Below are 16,676 nucleotides of genomic sequence, written 5' to 3'. Positions count from 1 at the left end.
TAATAATGAACTTCCTGAGGCATTCATCTATATTCATGCTCAATGGAATTTTACTCCATTTTAATTAATAGGAGATATTTCTCTTAATAGGAAATGTTTCTACAACTGTTTTTTTTTTCTTTAGTGAGTAGATACATAGATGTATTCTCGATTTCCATGATCTAGATGCTGATATGTTGTATGGTCTATCTCACATAGAAGTGAGCTGTTAGCCACTTGCCTATCTCTGATATAAAAGGCACCAAGACAGACATCTGCCTCCAAATATCTTTTCTCGCTGACTAGCCATGACTGTGCTCTATTTTTCTTCTGTAGCTTGAAAATTCCCATCAGGGGTACTATCTCCAGCCAAATGGCCTGATTAAAATACACGTGTATTGCCTAGAAGGAGAGAGTTCTGAGATCTCCTAGCCTTCTCACAGAAAACATTATTAATAACAATAAGTGGTAGTGGTAGCAGTAGTAGTCGTAGTAGTAGTAGTAGTGATAATAATTATTATTTTATTATCATCATCTATTAGGTAGCTGTCATCTTAAAAGAAACATCTTAAAGATTGGCCCCAAGGGAATCAAACATTGTATAGGTAGAGAAATGAGAGTTAGAAACATGACAGTTAGAAACCCTGGACAATAGCCTGGCATCATTAAGGACATTGAAGTATGGAAACCATCATGAAATGTGGCACAAGTGCCTAGGAGAATGAACAGGAAAGGAGAGTGCCCATCAAAAAGTTTACTTACTTTATAGCCTTTTCTGAGTACCAACCCCCCATTTATGAATAATACATTTTAAAATCCTTTAAAAAAAAGCATCTTGGAGATCAGAACTGAGTTTTAAATCTCTTTATGTCTTTAGTGAGGATTCTATTTTCAACACATCAGAAGGGGTAGCCGGGGGCAAAAAGAAAAATAAAGAAAGCCAGCATTTGTTGCTATTTACTTCTCAATGACCCCAGTTCTTGTGGTCTGGTCAGCATTCATTTGTAGATTCTGCCTCATTATTAAGAACCTGCCAGTATTTTATGTTTGGGCAATGCCTCATAATATTTTTCAAATATTTGTGTTTCATAAAAACAAAATACACTTTGCCAAGCTGATTTTAACACATTTTAACTAACAAGAATTTAATGCTTATTTTTCTCATTAATTCTCCTTCAAAGAGTCCAAATGCTTCCAAGAGTTACTAGATAAGGAAAAAGCACTGTAATCATATTTTGTCTTTTTAAAACTGTCCATTTTCCCCCCACAAGATATAATTAATTTAATCTTTGCTGTTTAATTCTGATTTGAAGGTGCTATTGAAATAACTTAGAATGTTTCCGGCTTCCCTAGCTGCTATACAAAATCATAGATTCTTGTAGTTGGCATGTAAGAGAGATGGGGAAATTGAGGGCCAGAGAGGGGACTGACTTGTCCAATATCACACAATTAGTGAGAAATTAAGGATTAAATTTGAAGATTTCTGTCTTTCTGCTCTGGATGTTTGCCACTGCAATATACTAATCACTAACTTCATTAAAAAAAAAATCTTTGTAATATATCCTCTCATGCATAAACAAAGGTCCCTGTCCAAGACATCACTAAAAATTTATAGAATTATTCAGAATTCCAGAATCTCTATTGAACAGGATTTTATGTTATTTGCTGCCCACTAATTTTAGGAGAATGGGGCAAGAAATAAGAGAACTATTCAAAAGAAAAGTGTGTGACAATATAGAATGTAAACTTCTTGAGGGTAAACACTATCTCACTTTTATCTTTGTAGTCTCAATACCTAGCATATATATGCCTGCCAAATATATTAGGGCTCAAATTATCCTTGCTGATTGATTTAAAAAGAGTAGGATCTGGGAGTTGTGTCCTTTCATAAATATACTTTCACACTAATGCGAGTCTCAGTTCTTTCAAAAAAATTCAACTTCAGCCATGAAATAAGGAAGAAATGGATTTAGAAGACATTGCATTTATCCTCAAGTCTAATTAAAATTATCTCTCTCTCTCTCTCTCTCTGTCTTTGTCTCTTTGTTTCTGTCTCTGTCTCTCTGTCTCTCTCTCTGTCTCTGTCTCTCTCTCTGTCTCTCTCTCTGTCTGTCTGTCTCTCTCTCTCTCTCTCTCTATCTCTCTCTCTCTCTGTCTCTCTCTCTGTCTCTCTCTGTCTCTGTCTCTCTCTCTCTGTCTCTCTGTCTCTGTCTCTCTGTCTCTGTCTCTCTCTCTGTCTCTCTCTGTCTCTGTCTCTGTCTCTGTCTCTCTCTGTCTCTCTCTCTGTCTCTGTCTCTCTCTCTCTCTCTCTCTCTCTGTCTCTCTCTCTCTGTCTCTCTCTGTCTCTCTCTCTCTCTCTCTGTCTCTCTCTCTCTGTCTCTGTCTCTCTCTCTCTCTTCCTGGAAAGTAACCAGTGATGTTTATTATACTAACCTCATATGCACAAGAAGCCAAGCTCACAAACTGAGGCTCAGCTTGGTTCATTTCTCTCATAGTAGGTTCAGAAAGTAAACACAGATAATACTTGAAAGAATTTCCAAAAGGGTCGAAATAGAGCTGTGTTGGAGGATGCCCTGAACAAAAACTGCATCGGACTCAATGAAACATAATCCAATTTTATTTGGTTATTTACTTACTTTTATTTTTGTTTTGTTTTCTCCATCTTAGCCTACTTCAGGTTGTGCACAGATAACCACGTCTGCATTACCATGGAATTAAAGTGAATTATGTCTCAGTCATCAACAGTGATTTTGTTCTCAGGCAACTTGTTATAACTGGGTGATTTATGTATCCTGATTCCTTTCCCAGTCTTCAAAATCACTCCCAGAATCCCCGAGGTTGAGCCGACTAAAATATTTATCTAACATAATTATTGCCCCCTTCTTTTTTAAAGCAGAGATTCTAGAAGATTTTTTTTTAATTCTTTCCTTGAGAAATATTAAAGTAGAAATAGGGCTGGACATGAGGCCGAAAGATCTAGGTTCAAGTCCTGAATCTCATTTCCTAGCCATAAGACCAAGCTATTTAATTTCTCTTGTACTTGATTTTCTCATGTATAAAATGAACAAAATATTTCCTACACTTTCTCCCTCACAGAGTTATTGTTAAGAAAGTGCTTTGTAAATTTTAATGGCTAAATAAATGTGAGTTATTATTAATAATGTGTGAGAATGTTTCCATTTGTTTATTCTAAGAACAAAGTTTTGATGGATTTTCTCTATATATGTCTCTTCTCTTGGCTTTAGATAACTGTGATAACCCCTTATCAGCCCTGCTGCCTCCAACAGCCTTTTCCAGTTCATCAGAACTCTTTGGCACTCCCAGCCCAGCCCAGCTCAACAGAAGAATTGGTAAGTGAGGTGACTGAAGCAAGGATAAGTCTATAAAGAAAAGTGCTAATGAATAATGGATGAGGCTGCATATTGGAAGAAAATTAACATTTTACTCAACTAGAATCGCTCCTTCATGTACCAAACACAGTGTTCAGGCAGTTTGGTTCTTTACTGATTATTATAAGAGTCTTTGATGAAAATGAAAAAGTTTATCTTGTATTTCACTTTTGTGTTGTAATATAAATCCCAAATGTATGTTTTAATTTATTGTCATATGGATGAACAAATATACTTGATAATTTATTTACATTAGAAATGAATGAAGAGCAGTAAGTGAGGGAAGTTTTTTTCCATTCTTTTCTTTCCTCTGCTTAAACAGAGAATGGGTTTATAGAAAAAAAAAAAAAAGTAGAAAAAAATTGAATTGGAATTCCGGTAACCCAGGTTATCACCTCATTTCTCCTACTAACTACTTCAAAAACCATGGACAAATCATTTGATTCCTCTGGGATTCAGTGTTCTCACCTGAAAGGGAATTTGAAGATCTTCTCTGCCCCTTAATGGGCTTCACTTGGAGCCCAACAACAGAAACTTGCTTGGGGTCGGCTTGTTTTCCAGGAAGGCCCACATCTTTTGTTACTTTGTAGTTAGGCAGTGGGTCATGGAGGTTGTGATGTCCTTTGACCCTGGAGAAGGCTAGACATACCTTTGAGGTGAGGTTTTGCTCTGGGGCTCACTGATGGGAAGAGTTGTGTGGTTTGTCCAGATGAGACTCTGGGTAGCTTTTGAGCCCCCCAGTGCAGATGTTGCTGCTTCTCCGTCTGGTAACTATGTATGTATGTAATGGTCAGACAGCTAGAAGCCGTCTGTTGTTATGTTGAATTGCGTTGTTTTCTCTGTCTGTATTTTTTGTGTGCTTGTAAATTCTGTTTGTTTGTTTGTTAAGTTTAGGGCACTGACTTTTTCCCCCTGAACTAAGTTAATTCTATGTATGTTTGATTAAAGTAAGATTGTTAACCCCTTTTGAGTTGTTTTTGTTTAGAAAAGCATATTAAAAAACCTGTGCTAGCAACTATCCTGGGTGTGCTAGGGTGCTTTCTGTTATATAACCTCAAAGTCATCTTTCAACACAGAAAGGCTCTCATTAAGGCTGGTATCCTCAATAGAGTCCTGGAAGATAACTTCTCTTATGTAATAAGATGATCACAAGGAGGGCCATTTTTTAGTGAACATTTCCATGCAAATTTCAAAGCTGCAAACATATTTCCAAAGGATAAGGAGCTTCAGAAATATGAAGTGGTATCAAATAAGGACATAAATCTGTTTTTACCATTGGTAACATAACATAGCAAAATGGGTGGAAGGAGGTGCGTAGATGGAGACAAGAAGTTTAAAAAATTAATGAGCAAATATTCATTGTAGTTACTAGCATGTAGTCTAGGTTCTAGATGTAGCTAGGGGGCCGTCTCTACTTGTCTTGAGTTATATCTCACCATCAGACCCAGAAGACTCCGGGAGAGAAAGTGAGGTTGGTGACTTTTTACAACCCTCCCTCTCTTAAATTCAATTCATTTGCAAGTCATGGCATCACCTTCCTGATGTCATGGTCCTCTTTTCTAGAATGAAGTATGAAATATACCAAAACAGGTATGACTATGCAAAATAACTAAGAAATAAAGCTCAGAAGATAGGTAGAAGCCTGTTTATGAAAGAGGTCAGCTGGAGAATTTTTATTTGACACTAGAGTCAATAGAAAACTATTTTAATAGTTGAATGACATGGGGAAGGGGAGAGGAATAAGAATTTACCACATGGCTACTATGTGCCAGGCACTGTGTTAAGTGCCTTACAATTATTATCTCATTTGATCTTCACAACAATCTTTTTTGTTTTGGGGGGGGAGGGTGGTGCTACAATTTTTATAGCTGAACAAGCTAAGGCAGGCAGAAGTTAAGTCATTTGCCCAATGTCACACAGGAAGTATCTAAGGCCTGATTTGAATTCAGGTTTTCCTGAGTCCAATACTAGCATTCCTTTGGACCGATTAAAAGTTGAATTTTATGAATATCAATTTGATATATTTATGGAGGATGAATTTGACAAGGGAGAGACTGAAAGCATGGAGAAATTAGAAGGTTATTGGAATAGCTAAATGAGAGGTGATAATGGCCTATTAAGGTATATATTTTTGTGAGATGAAAAGAAGGTTAATAAAAGAAATGCAGATGGAAAAGATTTAGGATATTGTTGAATATGGAAGGTATGGGAGAGGAAATTAAAAGATGACTGCATAGTTTCAAATTGGATGGATTGGAAGTATAGAGATTCTTTCAATAGAAGTAGGGGAATTTGGAGTAAGGAAAATACAATGAGTTCTGTTTTGACCCAATAAATATGATTGATTGTATAAGGGTACAGAGGAAGGAGAGATCATTTCATCCTAGGATGGTCAGGAATATTTTATACTACAATTAGATAAAAGGAATAGCTTGTTTTTGGTTTTGTTTTTCCCAAGAATTGTCAGTATATTATGTTGATGAAATTGGAGAATAACTCTTAAGTCTTTGTTTTTGTTGCTGTTCAATTGTTTTCAGTTAGATACAACTCTTCATGACCCTATGTAGGGTTTTATTGGCAAAGATACTGGAGTGGTTTGCCATTTCTTTCTCCAGCCCATTTTACAGATGATGAAACTGAATCCAGCAGAGTTAAAACTGAATAGTTTATAGGTCACTCAGTTAATAAGTACCCAAATTCCCATTTGAACTCAAGAAGATTAGTCTTCTGAACCCCAGACTATCACCCTATCCATTGTACTACCCCTCTCAAGTTTTATCTGGATTCTAATGGGCTGAACTAGATGACCGCTAAGGGTTCTTGATCTTCTGATTACAAATGTAGTTTTTGTTTCCCTAAGTCCTGCACACTATCACAGTACCTTACATTAGGGACTTACAGTCAAATATAGTAGACACAAACAAGGCATTGGAAGCATACATAGGAACACACAGCAAATCTAGCTCAATAGTAAGCCAATAATTAGTTCTTGTTCTTCAGTGCTACATGAAGTTTGGTTATAAAGCAATGAGAATAATTTCTTCAACACTGACCAGAGCTTATAGATGCTAATGATTCTACTATCCATTTGATATCCTCACCTAGGGAGCAGACATTCATTGCAATGAAAATGCATTTGATCACAACAGTTTTGGAAATCCTATTTGGAATGTTTTTCAAACCCTCTATTATATTCTCTTGGACTCCTATGTTAGGGAAAAATCTTCCTCCTTTTAGGTTGAATTTGATTGTCATAAAGAGCCAATATTTATTCATAGCCACCTCTCTTATATTTCATGAAGTGGTTGGCCAAGTTAGGGAATAATGTTTTTGCTTTAAAATGCAATATGATGATAAAATAATGACTGGCTTTTCTGGGTGGCAAAAGGACTTGTTCCAACATCAGTACAGAAGAAGCTCTAAGGATGCTTTGATTAATCTTAACTTTGATGGAATAGGAATCCATTTATTCAATGTGACTATTTTAAAGATGCAATCACTCATTTATATGCATATATGTATTGATGTGTTTTTCAAAAAAAAACACACTACACAGTTTCACTGGTTTAGCTATGTCTCATACATACTGGAATGGGGGCAGAGGTACAATAGGGAAGGCACTTATGAAATAATTACAATGATTAAGCATTGGTTCCAATTAATATGAGAACATTCATGAATGAAGTAACTTTTGAGCAGTATTTTAAAGGGATGAAAGGATGATGTTTTCATGTCCTCATACACAAATCTGCTTATATCATTCTTCCACTCAGAAACCTTCAATGGCTCCCCATTTCCTGACAAATAAAGTGCAAACCCTTGGTCCTGCCTTTCAAGTTCATTTGCCATCAACCCTAAATTTATTTTATTTTTAAAGTTTTACTTCATAATACTCCTTTGCACGTATACTCTAAGTTCTGACCAAATGGAACTATTCCTTGGATTTCCTTTGCTGTCTCTGTTCACGTTATCCCTCATGCTTAAAGTTAGCTTCTCTACATCAGTGTGACATCTTGAAGTCCTTCCCTTTCTTCGTGTCCTGGTTCAGGTGTCAAGTCTTCTGGGTAGCCTTTTCTGAGGTCTCTACAATGAAAACAATTTCTCTTCTTCCTCCAATTTCTCTTTGGCTATATTTTCCCTTTTCTCTTATCACACTGAATCTTATAAAATAGTTACAAATTGTATACTTTTCTCCTCACTAACCTGTAAGCTACTTGAGAGCAAGATCTATGTTCTATTTATCTCTGCATCTCTGGTACTATCCCACAGTACCTTGCAGTATTATAACAGTTATTAAATAAATATTTGTTGAATTAAATTGAAAGAAATGAGGGAAATATTTTAAGGGAAAGAAATATCTAGTTCTTGAGTTTCAGAGAAGGAGACAAGCACATCAGTTTCTTGGCATGATTTCCTTAATTAAGAAAAAACTCCTTGAGACTGAGGAAGAGGGCAGTATAGAAAGACAAATTTATACCAAAATCTCAATCAGGAGCCTATCAGATCCAGATCATCAGTCTATATCCAGTACAAGTCAGTAGTGACAGAAAGTCATTATTGCCTGATGACACTCTAGCAGTTACTAGGGAAGTAACATGTATGATTTTAGTCCAGTTTCTTCCCTAATGGACAGATGTCAACACATTGCAGATGGCACTGCCCCAATTTGTTCTAATTGCCAGGCATGTTTGGCAGCCTCAGAGAGATAAAAGACTAGAGCAAATATGGAAAGCATATTGTTCTAGCTTTGTGGATCATAGTTCATAGATTTAGAGCTGGAAGGGTCCTAAGCCATTTGGTCCCAACCTCTCCATTTATAGATGAGGATACCGAGTTCCAGATATGGTGAGAGATAAGGTCAGATGTGTAGTAAGTACCAGAGCCAAGGTTCAGACCTAGGTCTCTGAATTGTCCATCTGGCATCATCTCCCTTTCAACTTGCTTCTCCTTTATGTGACCTCTTTAGTAAGGTACGGCAAAGAGGTTTTAAAAGAGGCAAAGGCAATGGAATTAGAAATTTGGCTTGGTTCCTGGCCTCTCTCTCACCTCCATGTTCCTGTTGAGGTTAGCTTTTCTCTTTTCTAGCTTAACTCTTTCTCTCTGCACTTGGAATGTAAATATCATTTTAGTCACAAAAGTTTTAGATAAAATAAAAAACATATAATAAAGTATCAAGTATAAAACATGAATATTCGGAGGGAAAGAAGTAGTTAGGGTGCACGTCGAGTGTTTAAGGTTGATGTTTCTCTAAGGGGAGTTCTAGACCTAACTTGTACTGGCTCATGAAAGGTGATAGTTAAATTTTTAATATGAACATTTAGATCTCAAAAACTGGCAAATCAGGACTTGACTTATCATATTATTGATGGACTAGACTTAAGAATGATAAAAAATGTGAACAATACACGTAAATTTCAAATTATGTCATACATACATTCTCTCTGCCAAAGCTGGTTGTTAAGCATTTAAAAGCTTATGCCCGTGTTCATTCCTAACAGCAAGGATTGAGTCATATTAAAACTTATCTTCCCCAGTAGCTAGCCTATCACTGGGTTTATTGAATGGAAGAATGAATTCATGAACAAATGAATAAGTAAGATATCATCATAGAGGGAAACTATGTCCTCTCACAAATTATTCTAGAGATAGACTGTTCAGCTGCCGGGCCCATGGCTCTGATCCAGCATGGCATTTGTCATTTTTACTCACCCATGGTTATTTCTTTTCACTCTTCCCACCATATTCACCTACTTGTGTGCTTTCTATTCTTTTTTGATGCATTTTCATTTTTGGTAAACTTTTACTTCAAGAAAAGTTAGAGATTTTGAAGTAAGAAAAAAAATCATTAGAGATCTTCTCAGTTCCTTTATTTTGGAGATAAGGCCCAAAGAGGTTAAGGGACTCACTGAAGGTCATGAGTGGGAGTCAGTGACAGAACCAGGTTTTAATCCAAGCTCTTATAACTTGAAATCCAATTCCCTTTCCATGTATACATACATCCAAAAATAGAAAAAAATTCAATATATTTTGTGAGAAATCCATTGAACGTCTGTGTTGCTTTTAGATTTGGCAGAATAACATACAACAGCAGAGATAATTCTTTTGTCTTATGTTTAAATCCTATACCATGTCAACAACACTATGTTCAGGTAGAAGCTTAACACACATCATAGTCATTACCATTATCTGAAAAATTTATCTTTATAGCACTATAATCTTACTGAATTGATGCAGTTATACAAAAATGGACCCTTTACTCTGTAAGCTTTAAATCTAGCACAGACAGGATGAACTCTAGGGCGTGGAAGTTCAGGATTGTTGTTATGGCTTTTACATCTTACAATCAAGTAACCTACAGCAGAGAAGAAGGTAGTAACATTGCTGAGGTTCAAAAAGAAACAAAATTCAGATATTTTCAAACAACCCATGCATTTTGCCCCCACTTCCACACTCCCCTTTTTCTCAACCAATGTGTTCCTTTCCTCACCCTTTATGCTATTTTTATTATTCATTTTAACATGATTACGATGGTATTAACAGAGTAGAGAAGAGAGTATATCAGGAAATGGACCTCAAGCAAAAAGGTCAGGCAGATTCATTGCCACTTGGGGTTTTCCTCATCCTCCTCGTCCCTCTCTCTCTCTCCATACTCACACCATCTCCCCTGGCTACCCATCTTTCCCCACCCTTTTCCTTTCCTCTCTCTTCCCTTTCTTCCTATTTCCTTGTATACTTCATCTATCTTCTCTCGTATCCTATCATTGTTGGGATAGAGAATTTGTTGTAGCTACAACTGCTACCCAGTCTTTACCCTGTAATCAGAGTAGAACTACTGTGCGAAGTTCTCATAAACAGCTCCTCTGAGTTTTCTCTGGTGAGAAATCTTTTCAAGAAATCTTTGTTAACTCATTTTAATCAATGAATCAGTTAACAAGTATCCATCACATATACTACATGACAAGTCTGTGCTGACCACAGACAATAAACAAATACAGAAAAGAAAAAAAAGAAAAATTCTTACTCTTGGTGAGATTGCATTTTAGGGGGAGACAGCATATACATATGCAAGTATTTACACAATAATTGCAGAATAAAGCAAGGAAGCTGACTATTAGTTAGCAGTTAGAGAAGAGGGTGCTAGCACAAAAGAGAAAGGATAAAATAAAGAAAATATGCAGAATCCAGAATTGTCACTTAATGGGAATCTAATTTTAAAATACTGCTAGCCATAGAAACAGACACAAGCTTCCTAGGCTTCATAGACTTCCTCCCTTCTTTCTACCATCAGGCCCTGGAACCATCAAGTGTTTAGTTCCATGCTATCTCCAGAGTCTATGTGACTGTGTGGATGGTCTCTAGCCTTTTCTCAATCTATAAAGCTGGATTTGGAGTCAGAGGATTTGGTGTTGATTGGCTTTCCTATTTGTGATTTCACTCCAAGCAGGTCATTCAATCTCTCTGAACCTCAATTTCCTCATCTGTAAAATCAGAAGAGGCAGAGTATTGTGATATATGGAGAAAGAGCTGTCTTCAATCAGAATGATGTGCATCCAAATCTTGCCTCTGACACGAACTGACTGTTGAACCTTGGGCAAGTCCTTTTACCTCTCAGTGCCCCAGGCAACTATGTAAGAATAAATTTCAGGGGTGAAGGCTGGTCTGCAGAGTAGAAAATATTTTTGTTAAACCAATTGAATCACAGGATTAATGAAATAAATGAATGAAATGGTATAGGTGAATTAGATGAACTTCATGGTTCCTTCCAGCTAGGAATTTATTATTTTTCCTCTTCTAGGTCAGAGAGGACACATTTTCTAGCTCCTCTATCAGCTTCTTGGATAAACCATCCAGATGATCATAGTTGCAAGATCCCATTCATTTCCTTAGACTTACTCCATGGCCCATAATCTATTGCACCCCTTTCACAGAATAACTCAGAGCCAAAGATCAATCTAAGTAATAGTATATCATGTCCATTAATATATGTATATCCACAATCATAATCATACTCAGTTTTCATCAAAGCAAGGGTAGAATTCTTGTTTGTTTTGTTTTCATAATGGGAGGTTTATTTGAATTAGTCCAATATCACATTAGGAATGATGCTGACATGTAATGGTGACATGAATAGATAGAAAAGAGATGAATCAGAATTAAAAATAATTTAAAATAGTACCATTATATAAGAGTCATCAGCAGAAACAATGTAATAATAGGTAGATAGTAGCTATTTAACAAATATGCATTAGCTGCTTCATTGGTTAATGAACAAACTAGGAATAGCTCAGTTATGGAATCCAGAGAGTGGAATAAAAAGGAAATTAGACAACTATTATCTTTTAATTTGTCAAGGAAGCTTTTTTGGAGAAGGCAGAATTTTAGGAACTTCTTGAAAAAGGAAAGAAATGAGTTAGAATTTGTACGTGCTAGACTGGAAATTCTGCAAGAACAAATTTCCTCCTCTGCTTTGAATGTTTAGTAAAATTTTAGATCCTTAGTAGGTACTCAAAAGGCACTTGGTAAATGATTGCTGGGCACATGACAAAAAGTAAATAGGAAGTATAAAGCACTTATCCACCAGATGTTCATCTGAAATCACTTACCCCCCCCCCCCCATTCCTTCCAATCTACCGAAAGGAAAATCTGTTTCTACCAAATTGGTGGACAGCAGCAATGGTACTATTATATCCTGTATAGAACTTTCAGGAACAACAGTGTTTGAGTATTGAGACCAAATAGAGTATGCCATGATATGCCCCCCGGAAAACTATATGGAGTCATAAACCAGATGTCATACTTGGAGCCAAAAAGGTTGGGAACTTAAGGCAAAAGTCTAGCTCCTCCCTGCTAGCAGTTCCAAAATGAAATGTTCCTTGATACTATAGAATGGATACACTGGCATTCCTGGGACCCAATTTTATTCTCTTTCATCAGTACATGCACTCCTGTGCCAGCTTTCTAGTACAATCTTCAAGGACTAAGTCCCTTGGCAGCAGGATAAATTCAATTCCACATTTATCAAATACTTCCTCTTTGCACATGCTGGGGATCAAATGACCCAAATGAAAAATATGCTTCTACTAGAGGGGTATACAACAGTGGAAATGAGGAAATAGTTCATTCTAGTCACAGGACACAATTTATATAAATGTATAGAGACAAGAGTGCCAAATATGGGACAGTTTGATTTGGATAGAAAAGTTGTAAGAAGAGGGTACCATGAAATAAAGATAGACAAAGTCAGTGGCAGTAGAATTATAGACGTTTTAATGGACAGATGAAGAGAATTGGAGTCAATTCAATAGGCAATGGGGAGATTCTGAAGGTTTTGTTGTTTGTTTGTTTTGAGTAGGATAGCAAACAAGAAATGATTGCCTAGGGCATAGTCAGTCCTGCACTTGTGGTAATATATTTTAGCAGCTATATGAAGAATGATATGGAAAGAAAAGAGAATGGAATTATGGATATGGCCACTGTAGCCATCCAGGCAAGAGGTGATAATGGCCTGTACTAAGATGGAGGCTTCATGAGAGATAGGAATCTTGAGATGATAGAAATTTACATTAGCAGAATACATCCTATAAAGGCTTCAGGGAAGTGAGGGTCATGGTGACAGAGAGTTCTGGTTAGAGATTTATTTCCCTAGGGAATGGAATGAAGTCTTATGTGGTACCAATTCATTAACTGTAGCCCAACATGGCAGGAAGTGAATCATCCCTAGAAGATATCACACACAGAGCATATAAAGCCTGGCCTCTGAGGACCTAGGCCTTCTGACGGTGTCTGAACTGCTAACGGTAAACTAGGCTTTTGCCTAAATTCCCAACCTATTTGACTCCAAGTACAGCATCTGATGTCTGACTACATATATTATTCCATGGTTGAATATCATGGCATAGCCTGCTTGGTCTTGATATTCAAACATTGTTGTTCCTGAAAGTTCTATACAGGATATAATAAGACCATTTTTGGTGCCTACCACCTTGGTAGAAACAGATTTTCCTTTCGGTAGATGGGAGAAAGAGGGGGAAAGTGGTTTCAGATGAACATCCTTTGACCCAGAGCTCTATAGTAGAAGCAAGTGAGTCACTGACTTTGGAAATCATGCTAGCAACAAATTAATGCCATCTGAGAAAAAGACATACCCTTGAACTCAGCCATTGATCCAGCGCTTAGCTGGGGCATCCACCAGCAGTGTGCAATGCAGCATAGAGGGATTGCTATAATGTGGTTGACTCTCAACAGCAGGAATCTTCATACTGCCATCTCAGGGCTAGAAGGGATTTACCAAATGGAATTTCTTCATTTCTACCCCTATTCTTATATACACTAAAAAAAAAAAAAAGGAAAACATATACACATATACCCACAGAGGAAAAGAAACATAAGTACTTTCTTTTTTAGAAGTGGAATACAGAAATACAGGGATCGGGAGAGTTTGGACTCTCATAACTGGTTGTCAAGTGTGCACGAGCTTGAATTTGGGCATATAAACATATGCACACATAAATATATACAGATATACATATATATCTAAATATACATAAAAGAATAAAATTGATGCTTAGTTTAACGATGTTTTTATCTTTTCCAAATATACCTTTTTTAAGCATTTGATCTAGTCATCAGGTGAGCTATGAAGCAGGGAAGCATTCACTGTCCACAGGAGGAACCTGGACGGGATACATAGGATGTCATTCAGCTGTGGGTGCAGTTTGAAAGTAAGGGGAAGGCTTTACATTCTTTTATAAGATTAAAAGGCATTAGAGAAGCTGATGCTTTTTTTTCCATGAAAGAAGGGGGGTATGCAGGTCTTTGCTTCTCTAAATTCAGCTTGGCAAGCAATTACTTTAACCAAGTTCCTTGAAATTTTAGTCTTCCTTCCCCACCCAACATATTTTTGAAATGCTTGCCTGGGTGTTTTGAGACTGTGTGCATCAAGCATGACAATTTGGTTGCCATGGAGAATTTGATTTCTTATGTCAAGGCATTTTTCAGCTTGCTAAGGTTCGGAGACACATTAAGAGGGTTTTACATCCAAACCCCTCTTTTGCCCCAATCACAGACATTGATTTTTCTTCCCAGGAATGAGATTGGCAAGAAATTCAGAAAACATAATGGCCTTTCAAAAGTTTGATTTCAAAGTATTATAGTGAAAAGGGAACTGGATTTGTAGACAGATGACTTGGGTTCAAATCCCAGATGTACCATTCATTAACTGCATGACCTTAGGCAAGTCATTTAACCTTTGTTGGACACATGTAGGCTCTTAATAAATGTTTGTCAGTTGATTGATATAACTTCTCTATTTTAAGTTTTCTCATTTTTAAAGTTAACAGATGAGATTGGATGACTAATAAGGTGCCTTTTAGCTTTACGGGTATGATCACATGAGCCTATTTGGATCATCACTCTCCTGGGCACTGCAGAACAGAGCTTGGTATGAGCAGAGTGAAACTTGATGCTTAGAAGAGTTAGCATGCTACAGTGGAAATAGGAATAGATTTAGAATCAGGGTTCAAATTTCAGCTTTGCCACTTACCTTTATAACCTTGGCAAGTTCATTAACTTTACTTCTTCATTTTCTCAGCTGGAAGACAAACCTTGAAGGTCACTTCTAGCTCTCAATCTAGGATACTTTGATCTTGTAATTAATGCTCTGTGTAGCGTGAATTCTGGGGACCAGATTTCACAAAATATTTCCCAGAGATCATGCGCATTGACATACAATATAATCTTTTATCTGGATTAACTAGGGTTAGACATAATAAAGCTATACAGAAAATGAAAACAGCAAAACCATGAAGTAGGTACGGTGGACTTCCTCCTTCCTTCCTACCATCAAATAGCTTCAAGCCTCCTCATCATGAGTCTCTCCACCCCTGCCTTCCTTTAAATATGGGTGTATGTGTGTGTATAAACATATTTATATTTATATATAGTATGAGTTTTTATTAGAACATACTCACATCTGGAAGCACCTATTAATATATTTTTTTACTCATCTTGCCCCTTACATCAAGAAGTTGGAGTTTATTTTTTTTAATGTTTTATCCACCCAATGCTATGAAACTGCCTGAATCAACTAGTTACAATGAATTTCATTTGGAGCCCAGGATTAGCTACAAACAAATTGGAACATGGTATAGTATACCATTGCATTCCCAGTACCTGGCACAGTGCTTTTCATACAATATATAATTAACAAATACTAGTTGACTGATTGCTCTCAAGATCATGAGTCCAAATATGTGTCTATGCATAAAATATAATCTTCTTTCTTCTTTTTTATGGCATTTGGAGTATTTTTAAAAAATATATTTATTTTTAGTTTACAACATTCCATTCCACAAGCTTTTGAACTCCAAATTTTCTCCGCCTCCCTGTCCTACCTCTTCCTCCCTCCCCAAGATGGCATGCAATCTGATACAGGCTCTACATATACATTCACATTAAACACATTTTCATATTAGTCATGTTGCAAATAAGAATTAGAACCAATGGGATGAACTACAAGAAAGAAAAAACAAAAAAGGGAGCAAATAGTATGCTTTGATCTGCATTCAGACTCTGTAATTCTTTCTCTGGAAGTAGGTAGAAAAAATCAATTGGAAAAAACAATAATTTGTGGAATAAAACAGGAATTTCCATAAAAAGAGTATAATAAAAAAAATGATGATTGCACATGAAATACTAAATCTACTACACACAGCTTGCTATTCCTTTTAAATATATAATAAAATATTATGTAAATTTCTTTTTCCCTTTTTTCTTCCCTCACCCCACTCTACCCTTCCATTAGATACAAATAGTTGTGTGTGTGTGTGTGTGTGTGTGTGTGTGTGTGTGTAAAATTATTCTATACATACTTCTATTTATCAGTTATTTCTCTGGATACAGAGAGTGTCTTCCTTCATATGCCCTTTATAGTTAATTTGCATGCATGCCCATCAGTTGGGAAATGGTGTAACACCAACACGATATTCACAATGCACATGGTGGCTATGAATATGCTAATGTAGTTGTGAATCACAAAATGTAACAGGCTCTCCACATAAAGGACAGAACCAAATCACTTATTTGAATACCAGAAAACTGAGTCCCAAAACCAGAAAGTCAAAGTCATTACAGTAACCACGAAGTTGGTACACCTAGTCAATGCAGCAAACACCCACATTTCTAAGCCTTCAAAACAAAACAGGCTCCCTCAAGCAAGGATCCTCCTCTTCTCACTCACTCCCTCAAGCAAGGATACTGCTCTCCTTACTCCTCAGGCTCCTCAACCTCCATGCTGCTCACTCCCAGTAG

At 36.7% G+C, this 16,676-nt stretch overlaps 1 protein-coding gene across 2 annotated transcripts in view; it reads left to right on the top strand.

The window, feature by feature from the left end:
* The window catches only part of CNTNAP5 (contactin associated protein family member 5), a 934,370-nt gene that overhangs the window by 222,214 nt on the left and 695,480 nt on the right, over window positions 1–16,676 (top strand). For both annotated transcript variants that reach the window (XM_069066887.1, XM_069066888.1), the window contains exon 2: window positions 3,225–3,329. In XM_069066887.1, the coding sequence (XP_068922988.1) occupies window positions 3,225–3,329 (105 nt within the window). The remainder of the gene's footprint in view (window positions 1–3,224; window positions 3,330–16,676) is intronic.

The sequence above is a fragment of the Petaurus breviceps genome, unplaced genomic scaffold (genome assembly GCF_028583685.1).
Source record: "Petaurus breviceps papuanus isolate PSGF00001 unplaced genomic scaffold, PetGlider_PUasm1.0 90731, whole genome shotgun sequence".
Classification (NCBI taxonomy): domain Eukaryota; kingdom Metazoa; phylum Chordata; class Mammalia; order Diprotodontia; family Petauridae; genus Petaurus; species Petaurus breviceps.
The sequence above is the reverse complement of the archived record's forward strand: the minus strand, read 5'-3'. Positions and strand labels throughout refer to the sequence as shown.